This window comes from Diabrotica undecimpunctata, chromosome 6, assembly GCF_040954645.1.
Source record: "Diabrotica undecimpunctata isolate CICGRU chromosome 6, icDiaUnde3, whole genome shotgun sequence".
Lineage (NCBI taxonomy): Eukaryota > Metazoa > Arthropoda > Insecta > Coleoptera > Chrysomelidae > Diabrotica > Diabrotica undecimpunctata.
In genome coordinates this window covers 9278906-9291820 of record NC_092808.1, presented here as the reverse complement: position 1 = coordinate 9291820, position 12915 = coordinate 9278906, and the positions used below count along the sequence as shown (strand labels likewise).

The 12915-nt window shown below is 34.8% G+C and overlaps 1 protein-coding gene across 8 annotated transcripts in view; it reads right to left on the bottom strand.

The window, feature by feature from the left end:
- Positions 1-12915, bottom strand: part of Atpalpha (sodium/potassium-transporting ATPase subunit alpha) — a 202484-nt gene that overhangs the window by 108055 nt on the left and 81514 nt on the right. Inside the window, exon 1 of one of the 8 annotated variants that reach the window (XM_072534187.1) lies at positions 2814-2971. The exons of 6 other annotated variants lie outside the window; for them this stretch is intronic. In XM_072534187.1, coding sequence (XP_072390288.1) covers positions 2814-2822 — 9 coding nt within the window. In that variant the 5' untranslated portion in view covers positions 2823-2971. Of the gene's footprint in view, positions 1-2813; positions 2972-12915 lie in introns of those variants that run through there. One more of the 8 variants, XM_072534184.1, reaches the window with a different exon arrangement.

Below are 12915 nucleotides of genomic sequence, written 5' to 3'. Positions count from 1 at the left end.
GGTTATAATTGGTCGTAGAAAATATAGTGATTTCAAGACAGTTGGTCTTTTTAAAAACCTATATGAAAACACTTTCGGAAAAATAAAAGAACCAATGTTTCTTCCAAAATATTTAGACCAAAATCTGGGGTAAGACAAGGCTGTTCTCTATCATCCATATTATTTAATATACATATATGAAGTTATTATGAGAAAAGTCTTGAAAGTATAGAGAGGCGAAAAAACTAAAAACAGATGGAAAAAGAATCACGAACATTAGATATGCAGACGATAATATAATGTTAACCTACTCAGAAGAGAAACTGGTCCAAAAAATGAACAAGCTGGACACGATGAGCAAGGAATATGGACCTATTCTTCTTCTTATTCATGAGCCATCTCCTCTAAGAAGGTTGGCAACCATCTTGGCAATTCGCACTTTCGATACCGCTGCTCTAAAGAGGTCAGCAGAAGTGCAGTTAAACCAAGCTCTCAAATTGTTTAACCAGGAGATGCGTCTTCTTCCGCGACTCTTTCTACCCTGTATTCTTTCTTGCATTATTAATTGCAACAATTTATCACGTTCGATCCTCATAACATGTACCAGATATTGCAGTTTTCTGACTTTAATTGTATTTAAAACCTCTTTATCTTTTCCCATTTTTCTCAACACCACGACATTCGTGACTCTATCCACCCAACTTATTCTTAATATCCTTCTGTAGGCCCATAACAACTCGAAGGCTTCTAATATGTCCGAAACATCTTTCTTTAATGTCCAAGCCACCATCCCATAAAATAATACGGAGAAAACGTCACGACTTAAGCTGAACAAGAAAAAGACCCAAATCATGATAATAGTCGACAACCCGTCAACTTCAGAAAACAACTCGTTTAAATAGTACCTTTAGTAATCAGGAATTCAGAATATCTTAAAAATATCGTCGTAGGACCATATTTTTTTAAATTGCGATGAAGATGAAATACTATTGCTAGAAATCCACATTATATTATAGTGATTAGAGTTTTTCTTAATGAGATTTTTCGCAATCGTTGAATTGGACCATGCAATTAACTGGATTTTAGTTTTTCTGTACTTATTAAAGAATTAAATTATACGTAAACCGACTTACTAAGACCTTGAAGGAAGAACTTTTCCAATATTGGTGTAAAATACTCAAAAAACGATAAATATTCATTGTTTATCCGTATCTTGACTTAAGGTATTAATATACGACTTATCTGGTATTGTGAAACCCAGAACAGTTTTAATTTTTAATTCCTCATATTATTTCCGTTAAAAATATTTTTACAAGGTAGTGGGAAAATGTTAGTTTTTCGCAAATAACGCATTTGTAAGTTCTTGGATAAGTCCGTTATAACCTCACTATTAAGATAGTTTCCAAATCCTAATAAAAGATTTATAAAACCGAAACCTATTTCCAGAAAGAAGGATAAAAGAAGGATAAGAAGCGACCTCTACCGAAAAGTATTACATAATGACCAATAATTCCACTCAACTATGATAAATAGACTAAGATTCACGGTAGGATCCTGCAGGAAATACCCCGGAATTCATCTGTCTTTAACTTGGCCTCAGATTACGTAATATAAATGAAATAATGATAAACAGAAGTTAAAATATCTGATTAGAATGGATATTTGATCCATCAATCATGCGTGGAGTCATTCTATGTACCGTAGATTTCATCCATATCTAAAATAACTCAAATCTAAATCATAATAAGACCGCTTCCAGAGCTTACAAGTAATTTTTGATCAATGTGCAGTCTAAACTGGTTCGATTTTGGTCCAGTTATAATTCTGCAACACCAATACATCAGAGCATGCTTACCCGGAGCAAAGAAAGAAAAAAGGCGTGTGAAAAGAACAAAAACTATCTGTCATTTTGACATTGACAGGCTTGGCAAGAAATATTATTTTTTATTTTTAATTGAAATATTAACTAGAATTTCAATCTAAAATACGTTTATTTCGAAAATCGTTCCGTTAGAGAACGATTTACGAAGTAGAAATCGAAACATTAAAATAAAATAGATTTTTTTACAAAAGTGTGCACGAATCTTCGTGAAATAATCAGGTTTTAATTTGGTACTACTTCTAAACACCCACGTAATGTGTATTGCAGCACCAACGGATGTAAAGCAAGGTAACTATGACTGTATGGCAGTAAGCCATAGAGGTCATTTTTGACTGATCAATTTAAAGGTCAAATTCCAAATGTAGAGCAATCGATACCCAACGGTAATCCGCCTAAGGGTTGAAGATAATAATTGAATTATTATACTGAATTGCTACAATTTATTGGTTATTAAGTTGAAGAATTTGAACTTTTTTATCTGCAGATTTAAAACTATTAGCTAATTTTTTAATGGTAATTGGCTCGGTTTTCAGTAATATTAATATTTAATTTTTGATTAAACGTACAAAATTTTGAAATTTGTTTCTCAAAAAAATATTATGTAACGATTACACCATGCAGAGCATAACAAAAACTACATTTTGCGTCTACTGTCAATCTGAAATTGCTTTCAACTGCAAGCACTATAGTAAAACAATTTGTGTGCACCGGTAATTCGGCGCCACACAGTCTGGGTTAACGCAATAGCTATTTTTCATGAAATACTTTACCAAACCATCTTCCCGTGGCGTACAGTAACTTTAAACATTAAAAAAGCGAGAAGCAAATAATTTAGTCAAAGCTACAAATCAATAAGCGCCATGGCTATACAATAAACCAAAACCACCACCGTCAGCAATCTCGAGTAAAATTTTGAATGATCAAGTCTACAATTTGCAAAATCAAGACATACCTCCCCCATTTTAAGTGAGTGTTAAAAATCCAGAGGGTGTCGGGGTTGTTAAATGCAAATCTTCATGAAACGGAACACAGTCACACAAGAGCCAAACACACTGTATCACGGGCGCGGACCCACTAACAGATTTTAGGGACGGTGGCAGTTGCGCTGCCGCGAGACACGGTATTGAGCTTCTACGTCACACTGCGGACCGGCGAAGACGGCGGCAAATGGGGGTGGGACAGGGTGGCGGTTCGTTCAGCAGTGCCGACAAAGGGATGGCTTAAGAACGGGAGATGATTCTAAATCCAGAAATATGAGTTTTGCGTTTTTAATATAAATATAACAATTATATATATCCAAGATAGCTTTCATTAATTTAAATTAGAGAATATTCAATGTATAGCGTATTTTTATTATAAAGTGATAACATAATTGCGTAACAAGACGATGACACTATTTTCTAACAAAGGATCTTTGTGTAACGTACACATTTTTAAATTGTACACACAGCCCAAACTGTAGAAAAAAAAAACAATATTCTGTCCACTTCCTAAGATTGGCCAGCCAGGATGTACGTCTACGTCCAGGGCCTGCTTACCCTCAATCTTGCCTTGTAGAACCAACTGTAGAAGTCGGTATTTATTATTATGCATAATGTGGCCGAAATAAGCCAATTTTCTGTTTTTTACGGTATTATAATTTCTTTGTCTTTTCTTAGCATCTGGAGAAAAGTTATGTTACTTGCGTGGTCTATATATGAGATCCTCAACATACGTCGGTAACACCACAAAGATTGCAGAGAATATTCCTAAGGCTGTTTGAAAGAGCTTCTCGCTTTTTCAATACGAATAATTATTTCGTAGCTGTAATCCCAAGTATCCTTAATATTGCAGCCCAAATGGCATATTTTTCCACTCTTTCTAAAGGTGTATCGCCTATTGTAATTTGGGCGTTTATGTTGTTGTTCTTACTAATGATCATTATTTTTGTCTTCTTGCAATTTAGTTTTAGGCCGTATTTGTTACATGTTTCTACAACGTTATCCATCATCCTTTGGAGCTCCTGCGCACTATCTGCCAGCAACACTGTATCGTATGTATATCTAATATTGTTTATGTTGGCCATTTACAGCAATCCCATCTTCTGATTCGTCCAAGGTCTCTCTAAAGATGTTTTCAGAGTATATGTTAAATATTGCCGGTGACAATATGCAACCCTATCTACTCCTTTTTCGACTGTGAAGATCTCGGACAGTTCATTTTCTAATCGCACTGTTGCTTTTTGTTGGAGATATAAGTTTCAGTCTTAGATATCAGATATCATTGGAGATATCAGTCTTATATCCTTACCATCGAGTCCTGATGTTTTTAGTTTAGTTTCCCATGTGGGACTTTATCAAATGCCTTCTTGAAATCAATGAAACATGCATACACATCGCAGTTGACATCCCTGGCTCTCTGTATCAGAACTTGCAAACTAAACAGTGGTTAATAGAATGACGGTATTAGATTTTTGTTTTGATACAGTGCAGCGACAACCGCTGATACGTATTTCAGTGTAGAGCAGTATTATAGAGCAGTGACTATACCGTTCTGAAGAGACCTAAGAAGGTCGAAATACGTATCAGCGGTTGTCGCTGCACTGTATCAAAACAAAAATCTAATACCGTCATTCTATTTTGTTATTTACTTCGTTTGAAGTACCAGAAACTGAATTCACTACGAATTTTGACCAGGATGAACGGCTTGTGGAATGCAATTTTAGATTCCCTTGCCGAGTAATTTATCCAGCTGTTTGTTTCGCAAATTTTAGGAAACACAGTGGTTAAGATTTGAATTCGGTTTCACTAAGTAGAAATCGTTTGATTTCTCTTTTTGTTAAACAGTGCTTCTCTCGTTCCTAGTCCTGCTCTGAATCCAAATTGAACTTCACTTAGGTGTTCTTCTAATTTGGTGTATATGCGCGAGTGAATGATAGTAAGGAGTACTTTAAGTACATGGCTCATCAAACTAAGTAATCCAAGTTCTTCACATTTTATAGCGTTGGCTTTTTTAGGAAGTGGAATGAATATTGATAGTAGCCAGTCTTTTGGTAAGTAACCAGTCTCGTAGATGCTGTTGAATAGCTTTATTAAGAACTGTGATTTGGCGTGCCTCTAATAGCTTTAATATTTCACCATGCATCTCATAAGGTCCTGGTGATTTCCCATCTTTAATCCGCTTAATGGCCATAGTTACTTCTTCGTTTGTTATTTCTGGGACGTAGGAATTGTTTATTTCAGTCTTCAGGACTTCTTAAATTATCTTCAATGGTAGTCAAAATCTGGCCTTCAATGTCTACAACTATGCCTGTATTGCGTTGCTTCCTGGTGTTCTGTACCTCTTTAATTTTTTTGTGCATAATGGAAATCGTCATGTTTGCGTTATAGTGTTTCAATTTCCGGACATTTCTCCGTCAACCATGCTTCTTTTGTTCCTTTTATCTCCTTCAGTATAGTCTTATGTAACTTTTTGTATTCGTTGTCATTTCTACCTAATTTTCTTCGCTCTTCCATCATCTGCAATATTTTATGTCATCCATTTTTTGCTTCTTTTCTCTTTTTGATTTTAGATATTCATGCGAAATTGTGGTAATAGATGTCTTCATTTCGTTCCACTGTTCTTCTATACCTCTAGTAATGCCTTCAACTATTTTCGCAAAATTCTTATTAATCTCTGTTTTTACTTTTTTCTGGATGTCATTTTCTTTTAGTAGTCTTATATCTATCTTGGGACTCATTTTCTTATGAATTATTTTACATCTTATGTTGATATTTGCAACCCATAGACTATGATCTGAGAAAACATCTGCGCCTGGATATGTTTTTGTTGAGGTGATAAAATTTCTAAACCTTTTGTTTATGTTGATAAAATCAATTTGGTTTCTTATGATTTTCCCTGGGGTATCACCGGATGCTTTCCATGTAGCCTTCTTGGGTGTAATTTAAAAAGTGTATTCGATACAACCATATCCGTCTCTTGGCAGAATTGGATCAGTATTTCTCCTCTTTCGTTTTTTATGCCAAGACCATATGACCCCATGACCTTCTCGATTGTACCTTATCCATTTTGGCATTGAAATCACCCATGATAATAGGAAGTTCGTGTTTTTAGTCAGTTTTAGAGAGTCTTTAGAGTCTGATAGAAATTTTCTATTTGTTCTTCAGTGGATGTCGGTGCATAGACCTGAATGATGTTTATATTAGAGGGATATGAGTTAATTTTCAATAGCCCAACTCTGTCTGATATGGGAGTAAATCCTATTACTGCTTTAGATATTTCCCTTTTAACTATTATCGCTACGCCATTTCTTTTTCTTGTTGTGTCGTCTCCAGAATAATAGATATGGTGCTCGTCTATAATTCTTATTCCAGAATTTTGCCATCGAACTTCACTGCATCCTAAAATATCTAGGTTCAGGCGAGTCATTTCTTGAATACTATTTGCTGCTTTGCCTGTTTGATACATGCTTCGAATGTTCCACGTACCGATCCTTTTAATTTTGGGACATTATTGGCTGACTGAGAGTTTCTTAGCACCCGGTGTTATCAATGGCTTATAAAAATTAATAAAAGTTTATAAATTTTGCAGAGTGAGATTTGTTTTTAATAGACATTTAATTCTAAACGGATTCTCTTCTTGGTCGATTATATTTTTATGTAGAAATAAAAATATTTGCTCAAAAATTTGTCTACCCCCATTGATTTTTTCAATAAATTTCCTATTTTTCTTAAATTTTTTATTTTTGATTGATGTTTTACGATAATGATGAAATTTCATATTAAACGAGTTATTGATTCAATATACAAAAAAATAAATGCTTAATTTTGTAGCAATAAATAATAATTTCGAAAATATTTTAAATATTTGGGGTGGCCCGTTTTCTATGACGCGGAGTGTATTACACATAAAAATCAACTTGTGAGCTCAAGAGGCAGTGTCACAAGTTTTATTATTACTAAATTGGTCGATTAAATTCAAATTTAATAAGAAAAAAATGTATACTTAATTAGAAGATCGAAAGACGTTTGAAGGGGATATAAATTTTATATGTATACAGAAACAATGACCAGAGAATTGATGTAAATATGAATTTAAATTTGTTATTTATAAACAAAAAAGAATACTTAGCTCATTATAACAAGAGTTGTGTTACAATTTTATATTTAATAAATTTCACGAGCAATAAACATTAATGTTTGTATTTTGAGAACGATTTCCGAAGTGGAAATTGAAACGTCAATAAACTTATTTTAATATTTTAAACTTAATTGTGGCTTATTCCCATTAAACAGTAATTAACAATTTTAACATTTGTTTTCAATACAGATTTCAGTTTTCTACAGATTTTCTCATGAATTTTGATGTAAAATAATTAGGGAAGCAGGAATTCAACAGTTTAGAATTTCCCAATGAGTTTGCTATGACCCTTTCGACGATTCACCACCCGGTATATCTTTGGTTTGGTGTAAAGTATGTAGAGTGGAAAAAATACAATACAATCTTACTTTTGTCGATATTCTCGAAGATATTTTAAGAATACTAACCTACTAGTAATTCCCAATAATAAATATCCTCCTCCCGTCTTTCTTTTTTCTCATTTTTAAAGATTTTGACTGCGCCTCTGGCGATTGGTGGCTTAGCCGCCATAGCAGCAGCACAATCGCGCCCCACCGACCGCCAAACCCGGTTTGTTTCTTGTTTTTGCAACTGAACTGGATGTAGGAGAGATGTGGAGAGGCTGGCGCCGTCATACCTCACCTGTACACGAATAATGTCAGGTGGTGTAACATGTGTAGGTCATAGACTGATCGAACTACATCACACTAGATTAATAAATTGGAATTCCACAGGATTGCAGACATCCATTTTTACACCGTCAAGTAGAATAAATGCCACTAAATGTGAAGATTATTAATGTCTCATGCCCTTAAAACTTTTCTCAAAATCATTCATACACGAATTTACAGAAGTGTGAATTTCAGATGAGTGAGACTCAATTCGGATTTCGAAATGAACTGGGAACACGAGAAGCTCTTTTTGCCTTAAATGTGGTGTTAAAACAACGATGCAGAGACATGATGTAGATGTATATGCATGTTTTATTGATTATCGAAAAGCATTTGGCTGCGTTAACCCTCAAAAGATGATCGAAATTCTAAGAACAACTGCAAACGGCAACAATTGAAATAGAGCATATAACATCCGAAGATATACGAATCTGACGAGGAGTGCGACAAGGTTGAGTCTTATCACCGCTATTATTTAATCTGTATTCGGAATCGATATTCAGAAAAGCATTAGACGGGGTTCAAGGTGGAATCAATATTAACGAAACCAGCATAGACAACATCAACTGATGATACCTTCCTAATAGCTAGCAACGCATAAGAACTACAAAATATAATACATGCGGTCGTTCGTCATAGCGAAATGTTCGGTTTACATCTAAATGTTTCCAAAACTAAAATTCTAGTATTTTCAAAGATACCAACAAACGTAAATTTGTATGCCAAGGTACAAATAATAGAACAGGTAACTTCCATAAAATATTTGGGAGCAAATATCAACAGCCAGTGTAAACCAAAAAAAGAAATCTTATCAAGAATCGAACAAGCGAGGAAAACACTCATGAACATAAAAAAATTTTTTCACAAGATCAGACCTTAGTCTAGAGCTCAGAATTCGAATGATGAGATGTTACGTTTTCTCTGTTTTGCTGCATGGCTATGAAAGTTGGACAATGGACTCTGAAGAATAGATGCCTTTGAAATGTATATATACAGACGGATGCTGAGAATTCCATGGATACAAAAAGTTACCAATGTTGAGCTACTTTGGCGTATAAGTAAACAAAAAGAATATATATATATATATATATATATATATATATATATATATATATATATATATATATATATATATTAAAGAGAGAAAATATATATAAATTAAAGAGAGAAAAATATAATACTTGAGTCATGTGTTGAGAGTGGTGAGGTGAAAGATATGAATTACTCCAAATCATATTGGAAGGTAAAGTATAGGGCAAAAGATCAGTAGGAAGACGCCAGAACTCGTGGCTGAAAGACCTGAGGAGATGTTTGGCCGCTCATCCACAGAAGTCTTTCGTGCAGAAGTATCCAAAGCTACAATTGCCATTTGGATCGTGAACCTTCGAAAGGAGACGGTACAATAAGAAGAAGAATGAAGAATAGAGATCTCTAAATCAGAAATAAAGAGAGTGCTAAAAGGAATTAAAACAATAAAGGTCTTGTACTGTGATTATACTAAAAAAAATTGAGGAAAGGTCATCATCAATGCACCCGATATCATTAAAATTCATAAAAAAGACAGATTAAATTCCCAATATCCCGCGAACTATGAAAATTCTAGATACAATAACTTCAAAGTACTAAAATTTTGGACTATTACACATGCAGTGGAGTATTTGTAGTATGCTGCGGTATAGCCATATTATTAAGAGATAGAAAGTGGACACTTACAACAGAAAGCTACCACGTGATGATATGGGGTAGTTCTGAAACTATTTCAACTAGTTTCGAGTAAATAGTATATTAATAAAATGGGATGATTTATGTGTTAGAATTAAAAACATGCCTATTCCATAAGTAGTAATTAAAGCTTTCTACCGGCTCAATAAACTATTTAATAATAATAGTCTCCCGTTTTATACCGCTTCGCGGCTTTGGGAGTATAGCAGGGTAGTCTGCTATATCTAGGGCCTACGGTATACAAGGAAGGTAACATGGCCAGTGCTACGCTTCAACCGCCTATTATTACCACTGGTTTTACCCAAGGTACTCATTTTATTCAGGCTGAGTCGACCTGGGGCCTATAGACATTTTTAAAGATGTCTAGTTGTTCTTGCCGGCGGTAGGATTCGAACTCCGAACCTCCGGCGTGCGAGGCAAGCATCCTACCGCTTGCGCTACGCAGGCCCCCCTCAATAAACTATTTAATTATGGAAAAAAACGGTGGTTAGATTTATGCTAAAAGTTCCTGGAGATGAGATGGGTTGCCAATGCACAGATCGTGTTAAAACTCTAAGAAATGCTCACTGTTCTAACGGATGGGTCAGGGTTTCTTAATATAACTCAGCTCCGCCAGTAAATCCTACTCTGACGTCCTCCTACACCATGCGTTCTGAAGGCGCATGGTGTCACGTAATCACCGGAGAGAAAGTGAAAGGCGAGTTTCTAACGCCTAAAAACTGGTACCTATCGGCCAGAGGACTAAATCCCGACAGAAAATTCTAGCCCTCTAAGAATGAGGGTTGAGTCGTAACTCCCTTATACTTACAAAAATGATTGACTTGATAAAAAACCTATATTACCATAGGGAGGTTTGGGTCTTCACAAATAAACAACTCAGGATGTAGGTGAAGGAGGCTCACAGGATGTAGGAGATCCTACATTGGAGCCGGAGTAAGACTAGGCTTGACTATCCCATGGCTCTTTTTATACACTTAATTTAGTATCTATAAGTGCACTTCCAAGTCCATCGGCTAATGGTAAATTGAATAGGAGGTAGAAAAGCGGGGCGATGTGCATCGACGTGCTCATTGGTCCACAGACTAAGGCGCGCGATGACACCTAGAAATGATATGACTCAAATATCGAACGGAAACTAAGGCACACAGTTATGGTATTTGGAACATACAAGGTGTTGTGAATTATCCTCTCCTCCAACATAAGACGAAACTTTTAAGTGGTTGATTGTAAAAGACTCCGATTAATGAATCAATGTAGAGTTCGATGTTAAAGTAATAGTAGATTGTGGGTTTTAGTATTTTTGTTTTATTCCAGCACAGTTAATTTGACAAACACTTTTATTGTACAATTTGTCTTGAAAATAACTAAGTTAAGTAAGGCCACTTTGCTATGTCGAGTATGTACGTTTAACACGTAGAAATAGTGAGATATGCACTAAGGCGAGATATGTAATTGTACGTAGAGTATGACACTGGATAAATGAAAGTACGGAATGAGTTCCGATAGGAAAAAGAAAGAGATACAGACTTAGAAAATCGAGAAAGGGCTTGAGATAATAGACTACAAGCCCATGGGACACTTTTAAGGGGTCATTTGATCCAGCATGAATTACAGATAAATCAATACTACAATATGTAATAACAACTTTAGAAACTATCCCGTCAATTTTTATCGATATAGGTGGCTACACATCACACAGGTAAAGTAAACTTACCACTTAAGGGGTCTATTTTGGTCAAACATTTTTGTACGGCATTTATAACTTAGGTAGTTAATACAAAAATAATGACCTGCGCCCTAATGCCGTGTAAAAATATTGGTACAAATAGCAGGGACAATCTTTGATTTTCAGAAAATTTTGACGCCATTTTCGGCAAAATTTATACAGTACGGCATTCATACACATAGTTTCGGATCGTTATTAAGATTACTTTTTTTGCAGTGCCGTACATATCGATTGGTACAGGGGTGAGAAATCTAGTGCGCACCCTCTATTTTTAAGTAGTAAAAATGAGATCATTTGAACCAATATGAAACTCACTGATTTAAATTTAGTTGCATAAAATAATAACATTTTTGGACATGCCGTACATTTTTCACGGTACATGTGCTTATGAGAGGAAAATTGATTTCCCTCTTATAAGTGGGATATTACGATCAAAAATTTCTTACTGCATTGATATATTTTGTCAATATTACATCAATTATCAACAAAAACAAAATGCCGTACAACAAAAATGGTTCAAAATGGCTTTAAAAGTATTATTGTCCAGGTTGTGAGGCCGCTCCCGTAGGAAAAGTGTTTCTGATTCGGTTTCTTTATGGATTCCTGTGCAAAAATGTCCCTTTAAACAAATCAGAAGGGTACCGGGAAAAATTTTTGGGCAGAAATTTTTTTTTAAACAAATTCCAAAAATAACGGGTTTTTGCTCCGAGAAACTTTTTTTTGGTTTCTTTGGTCGTCGTTAATGTCCAACGAGATTTATGATATTTCAAAAATGTCTTGATGTAGTTTATGTCCTACAGTATCTTTAAAACTGATCAAAACTATCCTTACTATAACCCAACACGATAACTTTTTAATAGAATTTGCCGACAATTTAAATCTAAGTTTCTGCTTGGTAAGTTTCCAAGAGTTTCTTTAATCTTATTTTCCCTCGAAATCAATACTCGAAGTCCTGATAAACAATAATAATCAACGGGGTAGACATAGCGACTTCCTACATTACGATAGTGACTACGAACGAAGTTGGAGTTTTATATATAGTGTTTCAAAACTTTATACAGTTGTTTATATACGTGCTATAGTATTTATATTTTTTTGTAGAATTTTTATTTTTTAAATGTGTTTTTATTGAAGAAGTTTGTAATTTCAGGATAAATGAAACATGAAAATCTTTCTATGTTTTATGTTTTAACGTGACAAATCATTACAAGTATACCTTTGGTGAAAAATACATATACAAAAACAAAAAGTACACTACACTGTAAAAAACGAGTTCATCTGTGGTTGTGCAAAAAGACATAAGTCAATAATAACACCGTTATCTAGATATGAGTTGATACCCAATGACTCTAAATACAAATTTTATCATGCATTGCGTGCAAAGGAGTATAACTTGTAACGAATATTATTTTGCCTACCTCAGGGTAAGAACATAGGGGTAGAAAATTGGCTACAGAAACTAATGGGGCGAAGATAGGGCAAGCAAAATAAATCGAAACGTATGCGAACGGCACTCAGGGGTTAGATGGAGAGCTGGGGTGGTGGATAAGTGTACGACAAGGGTTCGGATTTGGGCAACTACCAGAATATGAAACCAAAGGTCATGAATCACTTGGGAAAAACAAAACAAAAGGAAACAGGAAACACCTCTAGTAATTTATAAAGAGCGCCACTTCGAGGTGCCTAATTATAACCATTACAACAGCTAGTTGTAACTAGGGAAATAATTATCAAACATAAAGAAACATATCTTTTTCAAACGGAAACTCAAAAAGGTTAGTTAAAAAAAGAAACAAATGTTAAGAAACAACATTTAACATTTATTGTGTCTTACCACA